A 23929-nucleotide genomic window follows, 5' to 3' on the forward strand; every position below is an offset into this window, starting at 1 on the left:
AGGTTAGCCATGAGATATATACATATATTATGAGGAGGGCTTGTATTAATATACACCGCTTCTGTGCTGGCAGGACCATTTCGAATAGAAAAAATTGCACAAATTAAATGTATACAGATAGTTGACAAAACTTCTAGATTGATTTTGTAGAAATGTAATATCGGAATATCTGGTTCCAACCTCTGCGTCACCTGTTATTATATATGTATGTATGCTTCTCCATTTCACCTAAAAATTTGTGTCGAACCAATTCATATGAATGGTTTCGCATTTTCACTCCTAAAAACGTTCCGTAATACCGTCAGCTACTCATTTTTCACATTTTCGCTCAATTTGCTTTACGTAATAGACGCCCTGACCATTAAAACTGGAACTTGAGGACCATTTTAGAATGAGAGCCTCAGATAAGTCTACGAAAATAGCGCCACTATCTACAAACTACGCTCGACATTTTTGGCGGGAAAATTTGAAATTGGAATCTCTGTACTCGTCATACTTTTGAAAACATTTCATGTAACATAAATTCCCAGTTTTCGCTAGGATTTGTGTATTTATTATTTACATTACATTATTTAAAATACACTTCACTAAACATATTTATACGTAATAAATATTTGCATATATCACAACAATTTAAAGTGATTATGAACTGGCACGTGGTAATTGTAAAAGTTGCGATATTTTATGCAATATTTATGATTTGCAGGGTTATTTTTTATGGTTGCACGTTACCTCATGGAATGTAATTATTAATAGCTTTTATACGCTCATAACAAGTTGGCTGAAAATTACAGCACAAGGAGTAGAGCCAATCCTGCACTGGAAACAAACCGTCGTTCTTTTCTATTTTAATCATTGCACTTTTTAAATGTCGATGTTTCCTTAGTACCTTCACGTGCCTGTCCGCACTAAATTCCGTGCTTCTATTCACTACTCTTACGAAGAACCTGCACATCTGCGGAGTAGAAAGGACATGTGCACCAATAAATATATCTAACTAATAACAACAATTTCCAATAATTAACAATCTTTGCGTATTCATTTCAAACAACTTACATCCGTCACACAACTATATCGTAATAGAGTGAGACCAATGGAAGTAGGTGTATCGTCAAAACCAAAAGCCGTATATAATGGTTGATATTTCAGTAACCAGAACATGGAGAACATCTCTAAACCCAAGCACAGCTGCAAATAATAAAACGTAAAACACTTTTGCAAAGTAGTAGTACCCACCAACACGGTTACGTAACAATAATATAACCATTACATAGCGTTTGTAACATGTAAAGTAACTTACATAAATATATAAGTAAAATCTGTATTACTATTCCCTACGCAGCTTTATAACACTGTTATAAACCGAATAATGTAACGTATACGTAACATATCGGTAACATGTTATATGTTATGTTATGTAATATAACTGCAATGCTTCAAGTTTGTAGCAATGTTACCGAGCGGTAATAATTCGACGTTATATAATATTAATATATCTTTTCAATAACATTCGTTACATGTCATGTTATTTCCATGTTATGTTACTGTAACATAGTGTGCATGGTGGGTAAACAACACTTTGTAAAGTACAATTTTAATATAAAGCTCTCACTTGATTCACGACGAGATTGATGCAATAATGACAGTACTTCCAGTGCCCCAATTCGTGCGCCGCTATTGCGACGACCTCTTCTGTGGTTAACGTTTCATCGAGGGTTGATAGATAATTTGGACCAGCAATGTCCTCGCTCAGGACGAGCATTTTCTGTCCCGTTTTTCCACGAAAATACATTCTGCTATGGTGATTTGAACACACGTAGCCATTTGATACGTGAATATCATGTAGGGGGAATCCCTGATCTTGCAAAAAAGCGCTCAAGCTCGTTCGAAGCTCGCCGCGATATAACGACGCGGATGGATCGGAAACGAAAAATGTCCAAAGGATTTCCAGCTCGGTTACGAAGAAAATGCATAACAGCGTACTGTTACCACGCAATTTAAAGAGGAAAAATATAAGACATATGATCGGGAACAAAAGAGTCTGAATGAGCGTATGCTCTAGAAAGATGTCCGTCAACGTGATGCGTTGCATTTCTTGTTGCGAGTCAGCCATTATGATTTCGTACGTGATAAAGGGTAAAGTTTTGAGGAAATGGAAGCTGTTCATCATTGTCAGAAAGACGGCGTTTTCGAAAATGCCGGACGAATCCGTGAACCCAAAATATGCTACGATTTCGTGAGAGACGTCCCATAGTTTTCGGAGACCTTGGAAGAGGATCAAAGTCTGAAACGTTAAGGGAAGCTAATTGAAGGATAGAATGGCTTATTTTCACGGAATATAGAGACACTTATGTCATTGTTATTTGTTAATTGTTATTTAGAAGGATATTTGTAGTTTCACTTAGTTTTAAGGTGATATAAAAGTGGCATCACAGAGGTCGCATTTATGAAACTTTTCTCCGAACTGGGTTTACCGAATCGTTTCAAACTTGAGTATGTGAATATGGAGGCTATAAGGAAGATCCTGACATCCACGAAATCCCAATTTTTAAACTATTTATTTATAGATATTTTCAAAATTGTTTATAAACAATAAAACTTCACGAGTGTCAGGACCTTCCTTATAGTCTCTATATTTATGTCGTAAAGTTTGAAACGATTCAGTACACCCAGTTCGTAGAAAGTTGCATGAACGATCGACCTCTCGGATGACACTTTCACATCCCCTTAAGAAAACTTTATGTTGTAAAAGTACCGTAGTCAGAGTAATGTCGGTGCCTTCTTTGAGAGATTTTATCCCCTCGAAATAGATTGTCATCGTACGTTTCCTTTCGTACTCATTTTCATCAGGATTTTCCAACTCGATAGGGGCGACTGAGTGTATCTGTAGAGCAATACACTGAAAATTTAAATGATTATATTAGCTTAACATTTAGTTGATAAAGGAAAGAGATCAAATAGAAATAAACAAGGCGAAAATTCAAAATAATAATTTTGTGTAAGTTTCGCCACAGACGCGAATGTGATGTTTATGTGAAAATAAAAATGGTAAAATAATTATGTAACCGATAATCAAAGGAAGAAAGAAACTGACTTGACGAGACCGTAAATATTGTTGCCAAAGATACTTTGTCCAAATATACACGAGTATTCCCGCCTGGAGATGTTGTTCCGCAATCAGCATAATACTTTATTATTTATAAGAACCTCTTCCGCACAATTTGTAAATTCATTATCTTTCATTAAAGTTCCATACAATTTGTAAATTCATTATCTTTCATTCAGAGCAGCATGGATATTAATGATAGACATTTTTGGAAGTGATTTCATTAATAAATATTATTCCCATCAAACAAACTGCGAGTCCTGTCATGTTTCTATTGCAAAAGGCTTCACAGATATCGGTAGCATCGTAAAGTTGTGCAAGATACTTTAAAATGAAACCGGAAAAAGTAGACGAAGGCAATGAAACGGGCTGAAAACAAAGAAAAGGAGCCGACCACGACTTCGTAAAAACCTATTATAGTATTTTTGATTATGTAAATCTGATGACTATAAAAAATTGGACAGCGGCATTTGTACATATATTAGTAGGAAATATCCGCAACTGCCCAATAAATCCACTAAAAGAGAATGAAAAGAAATTTCGAAGATGAAATTGGATTACACAATGGACAGCCAGTCCGACGACGTGGACGAATATGGAAGCATCGACGACGGAGGCAGAAAAGGTTTCAAATTTATGTTAATTGCATTAAATCCACTTATACACATTTTATACTATTACTTCCAAACCTATTTATGCAATGAATTTACAGATGTGGTCGATATACATCTACCGAGGGATCACGCAGACGTACGTCATTGTCTATCACTAAGGATGACATTTCGCAAATTTATCCTAAAAATGAATCTTGTTTTTCAGAATACTTCCCATCACATTCAAGTCCCTGTAGAAGGAATACCGTGCGCGGTATGGTTTTTCGTTGCCAACTAATATTTATTAACAACGTTGTTCTCTATCGTTTCAACGTGATCGACATTTTAATACGTTTTGAAATTCATTTTAGGATAGGAGAATAAAGTTTTACATAATGATGATTTCCGCCTCTCTCAGTCTTGGATCGCTATGGAGGTACCCAAGAAAAGTGTACGTGTACAATGGTGGTGAGTGCCATTATACCGCAATTACTTATTAAAATGGATCATCTACCTGAATGAAATAATAATTTTCCTCTGAAAATAGTACAGACAGTAATTTCTTTACAGGGTTTTTTGTGCTTTCCTACGTAATAGCAACAATTGTTGTATCATACCCGATATTCGTTCTCCAAGTAAATCTTGGTCAGTACATAAGTAAGGGACCACCATATGTATTCCAGCTGTGTCCCTTAATTGAGGGTAAGTAACGTTAACGTTATCCATGTAATCGCAAAATGTAAAGAACATTTTAGTCATTCCAATGTTCATCGTAGGCGTTGGAGTGTCTATGATCATCTTCAGTTTCGCATTTATCATTCACTATGCGGCTTTGACCACGTACGCGGCTGTGTACATTTACATGACACTCATACCCGAGCCAATGCCATGGACTTATTGTCCTGAGGTCACTTTTAACCTGACATGTTCGGAAATGGCCAATTTTTCCGTGGAAACTCCTGCTGCGGTGTTTTGGATGACAACGTTTCTTGATCAGGCGAACCTCATTGACAACAACAAACCCAACTCCCAATTGTCGAAACTTATCTACATCCTCACGATAATCTGGTTTCTGGTGTACCTGTTCACGTTTAGAAAACTGAAATTATATTACGTACGTATGATTATTAAAATACTTCAATAAAATTTGCAGAAACATTGTACAGATATTACAAAAATGATTATTGAACTGTAGTTGCAATGCATTAAGTCATCAATTGGGCAACGAATTTATTAAATTTTCTTTTCCAGTCACAAATATTTGTTTGAGTGAAAAGGAGAATGGAGAATCTAAATTAATTATGTATTACTTTTACAGACAATGTATGCACTGATACCTATCGCCTACATAATTATGATAATTATCTTTGTGGCTAACATGTTGAGAGCTGCGGAGGAAGCCTCGACAGGACTGAGTTTCTATTTCATCCCCAACAAAATTAGTTTCAAAGTACTAAGTCTGTTTCGACAACCGCTAAGTAGTACAATAGTTATAGATTAACTACGGGAGACATTTTTAAATAATTTTTTATATACTAAATACATAGGGTAGCTTTAAAATTATGGTAATTAGTTTCACTGATTGCCTTACGTAATTATGGGCGTAAAAACAGCAAACGTTTTAACAGTTTTTGAAGTTGATCCACATCGGGGGTTGAAACGTAACGTAAAATTTCCAATACAAACAAAGTGACTTGTAAGCCGAAGTTTTTTGGAAATTGAATACAATTCAAGTCAATATAGGAGAATAGAAACTATCTCTATACTTACAGAAATCAATAATTAAATTATTAGAACAATAATGATGTCGTTGTTGATGTACGAACACTTTGCTAAGGAATTCTCAATTCTTTCATGATTATTTTTTTTCCTTAACAGGCAGTTGTCGCGGCAGTAATTCACTCTCTGTACATACAAGGTGCCACTTATGGCATAATACTATTATACGGCTCACAAAGCGTATTCCGATCAAGGATAGACATTACTGCATTACGTATCTGCGCAATAACTACCCTTACGTCGCTCTTTACTGGCACTGTGGTTTTTTTAAGAATGAGGATGAGAGACCGCGATTATTCGCAACAAACTCACCACAAATTCGTCTACAACACCGATACCGTGGTAGGTATGTTTCTCCCTTACATCTTCTATTTATTACGACGTCAAAATTCAGTTAAAACCTTAAGGCGATATGAAAGCCCATAAAATTTTATTTCTTTTTAATTCGTTTACCAGCGCGTTTTTAATTTTTTTTAATAAAAATGAAATGTGACTTTCAGCACCTTCCTTAAGACCTCCCTATTCAAATGGTAAAACTTCAAACGATTCAGTTCACCCATTTTAAAGAAAAGTTTCATAAACGATAAACCTTTCCGATGCAACTTTCATGTCATCTTAAAAGAACGAAACATGTATCTCGTAAAATATCTACCACTTATATTTTAGCAGTCTTTACCACGTGCAACTAAAAAGTTTTTCGTTTCGAATCAGCGGACTCTATGCTGTTCATTCTCGTCCCAGATGCCATTTCCAAATTGCATGCTTCTCGATTATTTACATTCGGCTACTTTTTCACGGTGGTGGTCATATCCATATATGCTATTGTAAGTACAGCTGTAATTAATACACTAAATAATTAAAAATGTAACGTGTGAAAAATCCACAATTAATTGATACATTCTTAGGTGTAACCGTATGTGATATATTGCTTGATATACGTATAATTAATATGAAGAAGAAAGGAGAAATTTCTTCTCTACCTTATGTACTAATTCAAAATAAATGTTTCAGAGTGTAAATTTGCAAACGATTTTGGATATTTGCGTGCCACTGATTCCAATGTTGAAAAAATATCGGACAATTCGCAACTTTCTTGCATGTTCAACATGCTGGGCATTAAGTGTGCCTTTCCTTACTAAGGTGAGAAACCTTCTCGTAGTTAATTATATTTATTATATTCATCCAATTGATCTTCTGTTCGAATTTCATTTAGAAAGGGTACACATTTCTGTTGAATATGGACCACCTATTTGCGCCGGGAATTACGATTACGTTGACCATGATGCTCTTCGGATTTGTGTATATCTATGGCTTACACCACATTTGCATCGATATCGAATTCATGTTGGGTTACAGACCTACATTGTTGACCCAAATTTCATGGGTTGTGGGGCCAATAATAGGCACTGTAATAACTTTTATATCCTCTAAATTAATATAATAACCTATGAACTGTAATTGTACGTACAATATTTCCAACAGATAATATACATTGCGAATTGGGTCTATCTCGGCGAAGATTGGACTCCGACAAACGGGGTGCAAGTGTCCACGATATTGTCGATCCTCGCACTCATGCCCGTCCCAGCAGTAGCTTTGTACAACATCTATATGTTTCGCGAAGAAGGTAAAACAATCGCCTGTTCTTCAGTAGAGGGAAACATTTTCCTGTCACAATGATCTTTTATTCTCTGCAGGTAAAATTTTGAATGTAATCAAACCACGCGTGGGAATTGGTCCAAACGACGAATTACTGAGCCAGCTGAGAAGAGCATATACTCCAAGAGGATCGACTTCTGTCGTGAGAAAACTGTTCCATCGATTTCATTGGTCCACAAGAATGTCCTAATAACGTACATACATACATACATTAATGTAATTCATCACATCGATAAAAATAAAATCGGTGGAGAGCCTAAAATCTCACTTCAGTTTCTAATCATTGACCTGATTTTTACTTTTTATTTTATTCTTTTCTTTTTTTTTTCATTTTTTTTCTTTCAATATTCGTAATTTTTTCTAGAACGTCAATTGCTACGAAACTATGCTCTTATCCATCCTCCGGTAATTCCGCAACGCTATATATCGATTTATTGGGATTACCGGAAAACGAGACATTCCCCATACCGTACAACAGAGGAGGTTGATTGAAGGGATCAATCATTGAGCGGTTTCGCCGATATTATTAGTCCACGTGGCCGTCCTAACAACATGCATTACTGTGATCAAACATATTGCACGGGTGCTAATAAAAATTGTGAACAATCCGAAATCTTAACTCAACTTTTAGCTACATCCTGTTACTTACATTATTACTTTTTATGTTTTCAAACACCCGCGAATTTTTTCTAAACAAGACTTAGTTGTTGGGCTACCTATTTATTGCTATTCCGACCGTATAACTTTCGTAAATGATTTAATGGGTTACATCACGACGTGTGTTTGAAAACTATTTCGATATTTTGTAATCCTTTTTCGAAAAAAAAGGAGAAGCTAAGTGGAAGTTTTAACGATGAAACTTTAGTATACAGGTATAAAAGAACGTGCATATTTAGTATGCATAGTTTAACATAAAGTAACGAGTATGGAGTTGTATTGCTGCAACGCCTTTTCAGATTACTCTCGTTGCTATAGCGTTAATTACGGGTACACTTTTTGATACAGGGCAGAAAACCAAAAATGTCTCATTTTTATATAATATTATATTTGCTAGGACGCTACGTAAGATATTTTAAAAATATTCATTTTTACGGAAACGAGACGTAATTGAAAGGATTTCGATTTTTGCTAAAAAAATCTTACATAAAAATATTTAGCACTCGCGGTTGTAAGCATATCGCAAAACTTCTACATACCGACCTAGATAATGTAAAAAGAAAAATGATATGAGAGTTTGAAGTAAATCAGATAAAACTTGTAGGCGCTATCGACGCCAGCGACATTAAAAATATTGCTTTAAAAGAAGCGGTTTTAACACTAGAACTACCAAGACCAGTAAAAATGACTGGTTTCAAATGGCCCATCCTATACAAAAAAATCCGTCGGTAGTTCTAGTGTTAAATGTTCATTTTTCTGATTTGGTTCATAAAATAAAAGAAAAATTGAAATTCATCATTACATTCTGGACTCATCGAGCAATAAAATATTTCTATTGAAACCAATGGCATGTGCGAACTAAAAACTATATCAGTTAAACTAAAAGAAAAAAATTCGATTTTTCAGACTTCCATCGTGATGTAACCCCTTAATGTGAATGCATAAAACGATACGTTGATGTACAGGGCGTGAATCCCGAGAGTGAATGAATTCATAATCTGTCGCATTTCGATTTTTCTCTTTCTTTTCCCGTTTATAAAATATTTCGAGTCCCCAGCAGTACGTCGAGAAGTTTTGGGGGCGAGAAAGGCGGAGGCTCGAGCGCGCAGCATCCGACCGGATCAATGAGTTCTCAGGGCGCATCTCGCGGAGACTTCGTCGGGCTTGGCCCGTGGTACGAGGCCAGATCCAAGCCGCCCTCCATTCGGCTCCTGCAGGTAAATTGCACCCCCTGTTGCTCCATTTACCTGAAAAAATTCAATAATGAATAGTGCAACACCGAGGTCTTGCTCACCGGGGAGATACTCGCTTTCGCGAATAATAGGGGCGGGAATAAACGCGGTTAAGTAAACCCGGCACTCCCTTGGGGAGCACACGAGCGAATTCCTGGGCGTGTTCTTCACCTTTATCAACGTTCATCAACCAAGGTAGACATGCGCTCCACCGGCACTCGTCCCATCAATCAGAGGTACATTTACCTAAACTCATTTTACGGCGACACGGAAATTAAATCCGAGAGGTTGGTCGTTTATGAAATTTTCCTACAAACTGGATTTACGAATTGTTTGAAATTTTACCACGTGAGTGTGGAGACCCTAAGGAAGGTCCTGGCACCCATGAAATTTCATTTTTTATTAAAATCTTCAAAATGCTTATTAACAAGTTTGAAAAAAATGAAATTTCATCGGTGTCAAGACCTTCTTTAGGGCCTTCATATTCATGTGGAGAAATTTTTAACGATTCAGTATACCCAGTTCGGAGAAAAGTTTCATAAACGAGCCCCCTTACACCACTTTCATATTATGAAAGAGGACATTAAAAAATGATCACCTTAAGGTAATATGAATGTGGCATGAGCGGTCTCGTATATGAAAATTTTTGTCGAACTTACTCTACCGAATCGTTTGAAATTTTATCATAAAAAATATGTAGGCGGTAAGAAAAGTCCTGACCCTCATGAAATAACAATTTTTAATGAAAACTGTTAGAAATGTTTATAAACAAATTTGAAAAATTAAATGTTATGGGTTGAAGAAGACTTTGGGGCCTCCTCCTTCACGTGATAAAATTTCAAACGATTTGAAAAAAAAAATGTCTAACAAGATCACTCATGCCACTTCCATGTTACTTTAAGGGGAGAATTCTTTATTAAATTTATATTTGCATATTGTATTGAGTCTTGAATTTATATTTGCATATTGACTTGAGGCTTGAATTTATATTTGCATATATTCAGGTCCAAGGCATCCAGGATGGAGGGATTGAACAGAAAAAGTATTTTAATTTACTCCCTTTTGCTTTTGCAAGAGGGAGTCAGGCCTGCAATTGCTGCACGGACCCCCGGGCATAATAATCCTCGTACTTTTAAAATCGGCGGGGTTCTCTCTAATAATCAAAGCGAGGCCTATTTCAACGACACCATCGATGTAAGACATCCACTGGTCTTGGTTTTCATATTTCTCTTGTGATTATTTTTTCTAAAGTTTCAAAAAATTCGTGCGTGACCGCACGCATTGGAAGCGGAACTTCTACGTTGAAAGGAATTATTATTAATTACGTCTTTCTTAATATGCGAGCGTACACTACCGTGACATAAGAAGTTTCGTTTCCAAAATTTATAAAATCTATAAAGCAAAGTTATAACACCAAACTCTACTGGTCAGTTAATTCAATTTTAATGAAATCTCAGCGAATGTTTTATCTGCGATAGCACCTTAATTTCAACGATCAATTCGTGAACAAGGGAGTCACGTTTTATCACGTCGTCATCGAGATGGATTCCAATCCAATTCGCACTGCGTTAAACGTCTGCAGATTTTTAATCGCCGAGGGAGTTTACGCGGTGGTTGTGTCTCATCCTCTTACGGGAGACTTATCACCGGCCGCTGTTTCATACACGAGTGGATTTTACCACATACCAGTCATTGGTATCTCCTCCAGGGACTCTGCATTTTCCGACAAAGTGAGTTAAATACATTTTTCTTTATATAAAAGACATTCAATTCTGCTTCCTTTTTCTTACCGGACCGGATAAGTTTGATAAACGATTGATCCCTCAGATACCACTTTCCGTTCGGCTTAAGGGGATGTGAAAGTGGCATCCGAAAGCTCAATCGTTCATAAAACTTTTCTACGAACTATTCTACGCTATTCTACGAACTGGGTATCTCAAATCGTTTCATAATTTAAAACGTGGATATGGAGACCCTAAGTTAGGTCCTGAAACTCGCAAAATTTCATTTTTTATATACTATTTTTAAAATACCTATAAACAAATTTGAAAAGAATTGAAATTTCATGAGTTTCGGGACCTTCTTTATATGCTCCCTATTCACGTTGTAAAGTTTCAAATTATTCGGTAAATCGAGTTGGGAGAAAAGTTTTATAAACAAAATCTCTTCGATGCCACTTTCATATCACCTTAAGTTAGCGCATTAGCGGAAACATAAATCAAGCTGAAGAAAACCGGACATAAAAAATTTGGGATTGGAGACAGAACATAACCTGGTTCGCTTTATGAAACGATGGAAATTTTTTATTTAAGTTTAGATTTTTATCGAGGAGGAGAATTTAACAAATATATTTACTATCATTTCAGAACATCCACGTGTCGTTTCTGCGAACGGTACCTCCATACTCTCATCAAGCCGATGTGTGGATTGAGTTGCTTAAGCATTTCAACTACATGAAAGTCATTTTCATACACAGCTCGGACACCGATGGGCGAGCTCTGCTTGGCCGATTCCAGACTACGTCTCAAAGTCTAGAAGACGACGTGGAGATTAAAGTACATGTGGGTTACGCACTCTCCTAAGCACGCCTTGAACGAAATAATGTTATAGCTTGTTTGCACGGTATACCAAGTGCTATTCAGGTACTTCCCCTCTTGAAATCTATACTTGATTTCGCCTTCCAACGGAGACAGATTCAGGATTTTTAAGTACAAAATCGGCACCCTTTTAAAACTTTCAATCTTTCAAAACTTCTATCCCTCCCAAAGTTTGTATTCTGACCTTTTCGAGAGTTTCAGACTTCAAATTGTTAGAGTGCCGGATGATATATAAATATAATAGTAACACATGAAGAGATTAATTTAAAAAGAGTATCAGTGATACTTGCCATTTTCTTCCCTTATCTCGTGGGAATTCTTTTTAAAGCCCTACACTGTTAAAAAGAAAGTTGTAACTTTACACATTTTTGGAACATCTATTCAGACATGATATGCTAATTTTATATTATTTTATTTACATGTTTCATAAACACATGTTATCAATTTAGTAGACAAGTGTAGCCCTTTTCCTATATAATTTTACAAAATTATAACATACTGTTATGAAATTTTGAATTTATTTAAAAATTACAATAACCATGTACTGATTCACTTTTAACATTTATATTACAACGACTATTTCCGAAATTTTTCTTTTCCATTTTTTTTCGAAATTTTTCTTTTAAAACTATTTTTTTAATTTCGGAACTTGAAAGTAATTTTAAATAATTTTAATTGTCTTGTGTTAAGGCAAAAGCATATTCTCTGGTATTAAAACTAAATTGTTTTTGAATTTATTAGAAGAAAAAGAATTTGGCAGACCTCCAGTTCCCCGCTCCACACTTTAAAAGCTAATACAGCAAATTTATAATTTTGCAACAACCTTGTGTACCAAAGGTGTATGAATTTTACGAATATTTTTAACAGTGTATGTCTTTCATTCCAAATGTATACTTCCGGAAACCTGGATTCGTCTCTGCCTCTCAAGACATCTGACTTCCTGTTCTCTCAAAACGATTACAAAAGGAAATTTAATTATTTATTTTCATCATTTCTCTTTGATAAAAAAATCGCCTGGGAGATACCCTGACGTTAGTTGTGTTTGTCGCACGATCATGGATAAGTGTGTATTCGGTGATTACTCGAGACGGATATTTTGCGGCTTGCTTGCAATTACAAATGGATGACATAGAGGTAGAAGGTGCCCCGTAAATCCTTTAAAGCTGAATATCCTCGTCGTCGAATTAAATCTAAAAGTTACACTTTTATCCACGATCCCTACTTGCATCAAGTACAGCAATTGATCTTCTGCATGCATCGATTCGACCTCTTGAAAAATCTTGAGTTAAGAGATTTCTATTCCCCTATATTACTTCATCGAAAATGTCGCACAACTTGTCAATGAGCTTTCGTCTTGTCCCCCGGTCATGTAATAACATGTCACTTAATAACTTCTAAATCTAATCAAGTAACTTAACATCGTAATAGCCCGGGTAAGTAGACCTCAATCTAAATACTATACTTTAAATAATTCTATAACTGTTCAAAGATTAAGTTACTGCTAAGAGACGATCGTAGTCTTTCTAAAAAATAATTCTTTAAAAGACATTTTATTGAAAATGTCTGTTATATTATTTTATATTTGTTATAAAAGAAAACGTGATTTATGACGTCGTAACTCTGCGGTAATATACTTAATCTTTGCAATATGAATTAATTATTCCCAAAGTCCTTGTGTCTGAGATTTGTAAGTAGTATGTGTCTATTTGTTCAACTTCAATCCACGCAAGTCTTCCCGAACTGCACTTTGTTTATTGATCCCTTGTACAAACTGTCAGCACTAAATTATTCATTTCATTGTACATAAGAGTTTTCAGCCATTTTAGTGACTGACATGGCACAGACTAGATCATGTAAATACTTGAAATATGCCACTGACTGACATATTTTATAGCAGTAAAAATCATTTGTCCCAAACAGAGGAATAATTAGAAATCGGTTAATTATTTAAATATATATTACTTTTTCTTTAATTTAATTGACAGTAATAATGCTTCTCTTGCTTCAGGCAAAGCAGTTTTGGTGTTATACTAATATGGATTTTTTTAAATACAGGTTGAGTCTGTGATTGAATTTGAACCAGGTCTTACGAGTTTTACCGAACAATTAATGGAGATGAAGAGTGCTCAAGCCAGAGTTTGTCTTATGTACGCCATGTAAGTATTTCCTTCGATTCCTAATTACGAAACTTAGACGATTGATTAGTATTGATGCGTAACCGTCAAATCGTGAGCGAAATTTATAAACGCGTGCAAGCAACAGTGAACGAAATGTTGAGCATATATGTATATACGCGTTTCACAGTCAACGGTTTGATTATTCTTAAAACATTAACTCACGAAATGTCTTGACGCGTTTGGTACTTTGTTTTGGATATACGATACACGATAATAACGCGCATAGATGAATATCAATAGTTATTAATTGTAAAATTATCTGAGAAAACCACCAACACTAACGAGACCGTATACGTAAATCGGATCAAACAGAGGCATGCAAAGATAAATGTAAATAGTAAGTAACTATGAGAAAAAAAATAAATATTTCGCTTTTCGATTTGCTCCCCTTTTTAAACATGCGAATTTATGTACACGTATTATCATGACATAAAAGTTTCATTTAAAAATTGATAATAAATATTTCTCTACCTAAAACTCTTTCCCTATTCAGCATTTCAAATTGTGAATTCATAGTCTACTTCTTTTTCTGTCCAGAAAATCAGATGCAGAGGTAATCTTTAGAGACGCTGCGGCCTTAAACATGACTGGTGCTGGATATGTATGGATTGTAACCGAACAAGCTCTCCAAGCTCCAAATGCACCGGAAGGTCTGCTAGGTTTGAAGCTAATAAACGCTGTAGATGAAAAAGCTCATATAAAGGACAGTCTGTAAGTAAAGAGTTAATTTCAGCTATAGGTAATCGTCATGAATACAAGAAATAATAGAAACTCAGAGAGTAAAATAAAACTCCGTGTTCTCGATTGTCTTCAGGTACATACTCGTGTCAGCATTGCGAGTTATGAATGCAACGGAAGACATTTCCGAAGCTCCAACGGATTGCAATGACTCCGGGTCCATTTGGGAAACCGGAAAAATACTTTTCGAGTAAGTACTCGTAGAATTAAAAGGTCAAAAGTTTAAAGAATCCTTTGATATATGCTTGGAAATAACGACGTATTTACATATTCACTGTTTTCAGTTACATACGACGCCAAGTTCTAGAAACCGGTGCCACAGGTCGAGTCGCTTTTGACGACAATGGCGACAGGATTTTTGCAGAATACGATGTTGTTAATATTAAGGATAGAGAGCCAGTGTCGGTTGGCCAATATTTTTACTCCGCTGTAAGTGATATACAAATCTAGAGTAGAGAGCTACGACCGAAAAAGCCGAATGAAATAGCACGTTATTTGATCTCTCGTAGAACGCGAGCAAAATGAAGTTAAAGTTGGACGAGGCGAACATAACTTGGCCAGGACACTTACAGAATAAGCCGGAGGGTTTTATGATCCCCACGCATTTAATGGTCCTAACAATTGAGGAGAAACCGTTTGTATATGTACGCGAAGCTGCCAGCATCGACGACTGCCTACCAGAAGAAGTTCCTTGCCCTCATTTTAATACCACAGAAACTAATAGTAAGTATCAATCATTAAAAATCATCGATAAAAAATTCGAAAAAAACTCCTTCACACTGAGCGAAAAGTTAATTTTCTAGGCGAAATTAATTACTTGCGGCAATTTAAATATCTCTTACTAAAGTAATTTCTTGGCTCCGTTAAAATTGATTTCGCATGAATTATCGATGTTGCAACCCAAGTGATGGCAAGTTAATATCGAATGAAAACGATTTTGCGAACAATATTTCATGTAAAAAATTCATCTCAAGCATTGAAAACAGTGAAAACTATATCACGTATTAGATAATATGTCGCATTGAATTCAAACAACTTGGTACCGATACTTGATATATAAAATTATGAATGACGAGTAAGTATTATTTGAAGTCGGTGCAAGAAAGAGTTCACCGGTAATTGTCAAAGGTTTGCGAAAAACAGACGTACTGATTATTCTATTAAATTCTATATTGTTTGTAGATTGACAAAAATATTAATTCCTGCAAAGTCTTTCAAGTGAATACATTTTTCATTATAATATGTTTATGCAAAGAACCTGTAATGATAATGAGTGAAACAGATTTCATGAAGCTGAGTTTAAGAAAATCGAGTATTGTTCATAATGTGCCTTAATTGCATTCCATCGTATTTTGTTGATAAGGACCAATGAATTTCTATTTGTCACAAGAATTTCTTTTTTCTAGAAAGTGATTTCTCGCTCAGGGTAAACTACTTTTCATTTCAGATACGGAAACATACTGTTGTAAGGGTTACTGTGTCGATTTACTCAAAGAATTATCAACGGTAATCAACTTTACTTACAACCTGGCTCTATCACCGGACGGTCAGTTTGGGAGCTACACGATAAAAAACAGCTCAGGTACAATTGAACGTGAACTTAACCGAGCAGAATTCGTTTGATCCTGGAAATTAACATTTCATAGAAATCTTTTAAATTTTCCCTAGGAGGAAAAAAAGAATGGAGCGGCCTTGTAGGCGAGCTAGTGAACGAACGAGCAGATATGATAGTGGCTCCTCTCACTATAAACCCAGAACGTGCAGAATTCATCGAGTTCAGCAAACCATTCAAGTACCAGGGCATCACCATCCTTGAAAAAAAAGTAAATCATGTGTTATAAATTACTGCATAAAACAGGAAATAAGTTCCACACCGAGCGAAAAATGTACTTTCCAGGCGAAAGTAATTACTTAGGACAAGGTTTTGCTGAAGAAATTTCTTGGCTCCAGCAAAAGTGACTCTTTAGAAATTATCGATATTGCAATCAACCCTACAGCCTACTTTATTCACAGGAGCAACTAAAATTGTATTGGATACAAGAATTTTCTTCTTTCCAGAAAGTTATTTTTTTGCTCAATGCATAAAGGCTATCCCATCGAACACCGTGACATAACAACAATATAACCATTACACGCGTTTTTGTAAAATGCAATGTCGCATATATAACCCCTGTACGTAAAATTTATATTATCATTTCCTACGCAGTTATATGACACTATTATATAACGAATAATACAACGTACACATGACATATCGGTACCATATTATCCCACGAAACACGGTTACATAACAATAATACAACCGTTACATAACGATTGTAACATGCAATATGACATACATCTAATATATAAGTAAGATCCATATTACAATTTCATACGCAGCTATATAACACTAATATAAAACGAATAACGGAACGTATACATAATATATCGGTAACGTGTAACATGTAACATGTTATGTTAATATCATATAACTGCAGTGCTAACAAGTTTGTACCACTGTTACCGAACGGTAATAATTCGGCGTTATATGATATTAATGTATCTTTTGAAAACATTCGTTATATATCATATTATTCCTGTGTTGTGTAACTGTTACAGTTTGCTTGGTGAGACGTTAAGATATAATTCCATTTTGTTGAATGATTTTCAGCCTTCAAGATCGTCGACATTGGTGTCATTTTTACAACCGTTCAGCAACACTCTCTGGATCCTGGTGATGGTGTCGGTGCACGTAGTGGCACTAGTTCTGTACCTCCTCGACCGGTTCTCGCCTTTCGGGAGGTTCAAGCTAGCCAACACTGACGGCACCGAGGAGGATGCTCTCAACTTATCCAGCGCGATTTGGTTCGCCTGGGGAGTTCTGCTCAACAGTGGGATCGGAGAAGGTAAAACGATAAATAGTTCGATTAGAATGCCACGAGCAAAAACAATTGGCAGCGTTGAATTTTCAACCAAAGATTTACGTAGAATACGTCGTTGAAACCCTTGAATATCTACCTTTAAACGGAAATCTGGTCATTATCCATTTGTAACGTCACCATATCATAAATGTGCCCATAATTATGAAAGTGGTCTAAGTCAAAATTAAAAAAAAAAAATGAGTTTATCAGTTATTTCACGCCATATTATTTCAAACGAAATTAATTCAATGTCATTTCGAAACAAAAAATATATGACTTAGACCACTTTCATAATTATGGGCACAAATGTACCTACACAAAAAATATAAACGTCGTCCTTCAACTAATAAACTCACTTTTTTTTTCTTTCCGATTGTTATTCATCACAGCTACTTACGTGAGAACATGATAAAGCTCCAGATTACATATGCAAAGTGCAGATTTATGATATGATATTGGATTAAAATAACCCCGTTTCCGTTTATGGATTGAATACCGTTTGTATTTTTATAGCGGTTGTAGACTTTATAGAAAGTTTTTATGTGATCGCTTTAGAAAGGCCATTCATTTTTAATTGTCGGATAATCATTAGATATAAATTGCTTCAAAAGTGACTACATGGAAAATCCTGTTAAACTTCAAAAGGGCGTCATTTTGTTAGTTTTTGAAACTATTTAAATTTTATTTTATCTCAGCATGGACAGACATTTTTGCTATTTCATTTCGTACATTTTCTACTTCGTTTTCCAGTAATTATACAAGTAATAATCAATGAATATGTACGTGACATGTTTTCGTCACACCGTTGAGCGTGGAACAGGACCTTGTAAACCTTCTACAAAGACGTATTCTATGTCTAAATGACAACCATTCATGCTTAATATTTCAAACAATTAATACCCAAAAATGAAATTCTTTACTAATCTCTATAAAACCATTATTAACGCTGAGATGGTAATCCTAGTTACTTAGAATAGTGTTTCTAGAGTGTATTGCAGTCTTCGAGAGCTAGAAAGATATATCATTTAGAAGTAAGGTGTAGGTGCCGGAATGACTTGGAATGAAGCTGTAACAGAAAATTATATGAATTTGAATCGAAGGGAAGGGGAGAATCGATTATTAGATAGAATTTGGAAATGTTAACGTGTTACTCGAATCAAAGGCACACCTCGAAGTTTTTCTGCACGGGTCCTGGGAATGGTATGGGCTGGCTTTGCAATGATCATCGTGGCTTCGTACACTGCCAATCTTGCTGCTTTCCTCGTGTTGGAACGACCCAAGACAAAATTGACGGGAATAAATGATGCGCGAGTAAGTTGAAAGATAGAATTGACTCAGAATTTAACATACTTTTTCTCACGATAAAAAATGAATCCACTTAAAGATATTTTCTGGTCTCACCGAATCAATGGCGGTTCGTACCGTTCTTGCAATGAAAAATAAAAGGATTCGCGAGAAAATGACCTTCTTTGGTGAGACCAGAAATGAAGATCTACATAAGTAACCTTTTAACGGGGTATCCTACTGTGACTAGCCGAAAATGTGTATATTTTTAAGAATTTAATTACGGAAACATTATAAATACGATTCCGTTCAGTACGATTTCTGTTGGTAGTATCTTAAAGCGAAATGGAAGTGACGTGTTTCTTGTTTATAAAACTTTTCTCCGAACGTAATCAACCGAATGAATTAAAATTTTACCACGTTACAAATCGAACTTCTATTTCTCGGAATGTGTTCTCCAAATTTCAAGGCAAGTTATTAATTATAATCTGAGATATGTACATCGTTCTAAAAAAGATTGTTTCGAGAAAAAGACATTTAAATTCGTATCATTGAGAACGTATCAAACAGCCGATCTTTACGTTTTTAATCGTACATACCCGATCATGGCAGCCAATTTTTCTGAACTTGTGTCGTTAAAATAACAACAAATTTAACGTTCATTGTACGAGAAGTACAATAAAAAAAAAGGATGCAGGATATGACGCTGCTCCGCCAGATCAGTGCGTACACTTGCACAAGTATTCCTCGATTGTAAACGCTGTAAATCTGAAAATATGAATTTTGACACGAGACTTTTCACGCATTAACTAAAAAAAGTTTCATTTATTTTTTCACGAGAGAAACAATTTTTCCTCTTTTCTGCAAATTTCACAGTAGAATATCCTCTTATTGAAATGCAATAACTTGGTAAAATGCACCCCTAAATTAACGCAACCAATGCATGTACGAAAGCTTAGGAACACCATGGAAAACCTGACCTGCGCAACGGTGAAGGGATCTGCCGTTGACATGTACTTCCGAAGACAGGTGGAACTGTCCAACATGTATCGCACAATGGAAGCTAATAATTACGACACTGCCGAAGACGCCATACATGACGTCAAAATTGGGTAAATTCATCACTCTTTATCGCATTTATCGCCACGCGTATTTTAACAGACTATCAGTTTAGGCCACTTAGATTATATTCTGTTAAAATGAATAATAGAACACTAAATTGAATTGTAGGGTGGAATTGCACAAAGATATAACGTGTAACATATAGTACACAAAGTACTAATCGCGTGTCAGTCACCGGTGCAAATACTGTTAATTGAAAATTCAGAAATGGCCAACGTTGACCATTGTACCGTTTAACGTGTTTAACAAATTCGAACAATTTATCTCTTTTCACTAACTCCACAATATACCCACTGAACACCAAACCTAACAGTTACGTAACTTAAAACTAACAAATAACATAACGTTTGTTACAATGTAAAAACCAAACATTTACGTAACTTAAAACTAACAAATAACATAACGTTTGTTACAATATAATAACCTAACAGTTACGTAACATAGAGCTAGTTACATACATACATAACATAGTTACATGCCATTTGTTACAATGCAGTAGCTTAACAGGTATGTAACATGGAGCTAACAGGTTACATAACATTTGTTACTATCATATCTACATAAATGTAGCGTAACTTTGTTACTCTTCTCTTACATTATGTTACTGTCCTAATATTAGTGTGTATATGCAGCACATATTTGTAACAAAATAGAAGTACATTGATGCTAACTGTAATCTATTATATTACATCATCGTCATCGTCATTGTCATAATTCTTCGTCAAATGCCATAAGATTAATATATGTCATATTTTGTTTACTACTCGTATGAAAACATGTGACTTTAATTCATACGCGCATATACATTACCAGTCATTGTTTGCTAGTGAAATGAAATCCTAATTGTCTTTAAGTAAAATCAGATAGTTTATCATTACATAATTTCATTGAAAGTCTGACGTGTCATTTAATATCTATTGTCAAGTATCAAAAAATAATAAAAAATAAAAAATCTTATAATTTTTTATAAAATTGCGTGATTTTTTTAAATAAATGTATGAAAAATTAACATTACTTTAAAGTAACTGAAATTATAACATTAATATAACATGTTACATAACATGTTACCTTACTAAGTGGGAAATAATAACTAACATCTAACTGAAATGTTACTTTTATGCTGCATAACGTGTTAGTTTCGAAAACGTAACATTTACCCAACAGTTATATAACAGTGTTCAAGGTGATTCGATGAATCGATTTTCGTTCATTTCCAGAAAGCTGATGGCATTTATTTGGGATAGTTCACGTTTGGAGTTCGAAGCTGCTCAGGATTGCGAGTTGGTCACAGCTGGCGAATTATTCGGTCGTTCCGGATACGGAATCGGATTGCAAAAAGCATCTCCTTGGGCCGACGCCGTAACTTTGGCCATATTGGACTTCCATGAAAGTAAGAAGTGTGAACATTATTTTACATGAATTTTTTCATGACGCAATAAGTAGAATAAGTTCACATCAAAAGATAAGCGTATCGAATAGCGGAATACTTAATTTTTTCATGACGCAATAAGTAGAATAAGTTCACATCAAAAGATAAGCGTATCGAATAGCGGAATACTTAATTTTTTTACAACTGATTTCTATTAACTTTCATCTTTGTATTTTAGTATTGAGTTTTTTTGGTTAACAATTTGCGTCAACTTTTTATTGTTGTCTAAAAAGTCAATCACTGGCTGTGCTTTTGGCATGGCTTAGTTGACATGAACACTTCCTGCCGTATGACAACATTTTATATAACAAAAGAAATTTCATAAATATCCGGACCTTCCTTAGAGCCTCCATATTCACACAGAAAAATTTTAAACGATTCGGTACGCCCATTTAAGAGAAAAGTTTCATCAATTTCATATCACCTTAAAATCGCCATTCATTGTCACCGATATCTCATCGAAATTCCTTTTTTTTTTTATAGTAAACTACTATTTATAATCACCCGTGTGTTGTCATTGTTATGCCTTAACAAGCAATAGAGAACCCGTAAGAACATTTTCTGAAAGAATAATTAATAATAATTCTCTTCAAATTATAAGTTTTACTTCCAACGAGCAGAGCGGCCGTGTGCCGATTCCTACTTCTTGTTTTTTATTTGTATGATTTTTCTTAATGATCGCGCTTTTCCAGGCGGTTTCATGGAAAGCCTCGACAACGAGTGGATCCTTCAGGGGAACATTCAACAGTGCGAGCAATTCGAAAAGACTCCAAACACTCTTGGCTTGAAAAACATGGCTGGGGTCTTTATTCTCGTCGGAGCCGGCATAGTCGGCGGAATAGGGTTGATCATAATCGAAATGGCGTACAAAAAACACCAAATTCGAAAACAGAAGAAATTGGAGCTGGCGAGGCATGCGGCCGACAAATGGCGAGGTGCGATCGAGGTGAGTCGCGATTGAGCGAAATTCCACGTCATACGTATCGATATGTCAATGTACTTGTTTTTGTCTGTGTTTTCTGTAAGTTATGTTTGTTTCCTGGCAACCAGGGTGACGAGGTATCGATGTTCCTTTGTTTCACAAGCTCACTTTGTAGTTTCGTGTAGATCAACAGGGGAGATAAGCTAATTGTTCCGACGGACAGTCGTTACAACGGCAAAGGGTCAACAGTAATTACGTAAATCCTCGCCTGTCTAATTCTACTGCGATATCGTTACTCATCTAAAATATTCTCCTCTTCTTTATCGTTATTTTTCTTAACGCTAAACACGACTCACTTCTGTGCAATCTGAATAGTAGTAGAGAACAAGTTTCCTAGTTTCTCCGTGCACTCTGCACCAAATGCTCAAAAATTCATTTAGCCAAAGCACTTCGTCTCACCGTATGCTTAATCTTGCTTGTTAGCCGAGCCAATAAATTAGGAAATATCAAATATTCCATTGCATGATCCGCGAAAGCGTTTCTGCGAATGAAATCGACAAGATTACTATTGAGATACAAAGCGTACAAATTACGCAATAAAGTAATTTCTCGGCGGACAAGTTTCAAACGCGAGTGAATTCTGGTAGAACGTTCAGCTCTAATTTACAAATAAAAAAGGCGATATCAGGACAATCATTATATTCGTCAATTCCATAATTATAAATAATCCTAAGATCGCGCTTGTCCAAAAGAAGACTATTTTCCTCCTCCAAGGTTGATTAAATTTAAGTGAAGTCATCATTAGTAACAGAACCAAATAAGCAGCCATTACTCGAAAAAGCGTTTTCGGTCTCCAATGTCAAGTATAGAGTAGTTATGCTATCTGTCTTTTACAGAAACGCAAAACCTTGCGTGCCTCGATAGCGGCACAGCGAAGACTTCAAAGTAATGGTTTAAATGACCCAGCGACCGTAAGTTTGGCAGTAGATTCGGTTCCTAGGTCTAGTCTGACACCCCGTAGTCCGGGAAGAGCCTGGCCAGGTGACAGTGACATCCGTCAACGACCACTGTCACGTTCGGAGGACATACGACTGTCACCTGCGGCCTACACCGCAGACGTCTCCCATCTCATAGTCTAGATAGTAGATATTTTATAAATAATATTTCTCGGTTACGTATGCAGTCGCGACAAGGCGACACGGAGAGAATTCTTTACCCCTCACTCCATCGTCCAACTCGTACTAATAAACGCGTAAAGAAGGAACAAAAGTCTGGTTTTTATCCCAAGTAATTTTGTATAAAACGTTCGAGTAAAAAGTCTTATCTCATTAGAATTTGCGTTTCTTACGAGAAGAGGGAACGCGAATTTTGAAGAGACTCAAGTGGTTAAATTGAAATTTTGTAACGAGTTATGGGTGAGCATTTGGGGTAAAGCATTCTATCCTGGTTTGATTTCAAAGTTCATCCTGTCGAAGGGATTTTACCGATGCAGTATTATGAGAGTTTGTTATGCGTAAACTTGATCGGAAGCGTTATGTCATAGAATTAAGGCGTGGGAAATTGTTATAACGTGTTTAAATTCTAAGGTAGTAAATGATGCGGTATTTACGCTGATCGGCGAAGATATACGAAAATTCGCTACAATAGTAAAGCTTCGGGAGGGGACGTGATTGTTGATATTATATCACTGCTTTCGCCTAAATAAATATAAAGCAATATTTTTTAGACCGT

The 23929-nt window shown here is 35.7% G+C and overlaps 3 protein-coding genes across 3 annotated transcripts; 2 read left to right on the forward strand and 1 right to left on the reverse strand.

Annotated features, from left to right (window-relative positions):
• Positions 1-733: 733 nt before the first annotated feature.
• LOC105698349 (CAAX prenyl protease 1 homolog) lies at positions 734-1792 on the reverse strand. Its single transcript, XM_012422532.1, has 3 exons — positions 1613-1792; positions 1057-1188; positions 734-955 (listed from the first exon to the last, which is right to left on the reverse strand). The coding sequence occupies exons 1-3, from the start codon at positions 1790-1792 to the stop codon at positions 734-736; spliced, it is 534 nt and encodes a 177-aa protein (XP_012277955.1).
• Positions 1793-4937: 3145 nt separating this feature from the next.
• LOC105698362 lies at positions 4938-6078 on the forward strand. Its single transcript, XM_012422549.1, has 2 exons — positions 4938-5149; positions 5578-6078. The coding sequence occupies exons 1-2, from the start codon at positions 5021-5023 to the stop codon at positions 5902-5904; spliced, it is 456 nt and encodes a 151-aa protein (XP_012277972.1). The 5' UTR covers positions 4938-5020; the 3' UTR covers positions 5905-6078.
• A 3050-nt stretch (positions 6079-9128) lies between these two features.
• Positions 9129-23858, forward strand: LOC105698391 (glutamate [NMDA] receptor subunit 1). The gene is made up of 17 exons (XM_012422615.2): positions 9129-9262; positions 10031-10220; positions 10505-10756; positions 11393-11587; positions 13679-13779; positions 14338-14511; positions 14615-14728; positions 14823-14967; positions 15048-15261; positions 15986-16120; positions 16207-16361; positions 17192-17426; positions 18604-18752; positions 19680-19837; positions 21065-21237; positions 21969-22222; positions 23095-23858. Exons 1-17 carry the CDS (start codon positions 9228-9230, stop codon positions 23335-23337), a joined length of 2922 nt encoding a protein of 973 aa, XP_012278038.1. The 5' UTR covers positions 9129-9227; the 3' UTR covers positions 23338-23858.
• The last annotated feature ends 71 nt before the right edge of the window (positions 23859-23929 follow it).

Source organism: Orussus abietinus, unplaced genomic scaffold (genome assembly GCF_000612105.2).
Source record: "Orussus abietinus isolate OABI.00-Male unplaced genomic scaffold, Oabi_2.0 scaffold70, whole genome shotgun sequence".
Lineage (NCBI taxonomy): Eukaryota > Metazoa > Arthropoda > Insecta > Hymenoptera > Orussidae > Orussus > Orussus abietinus.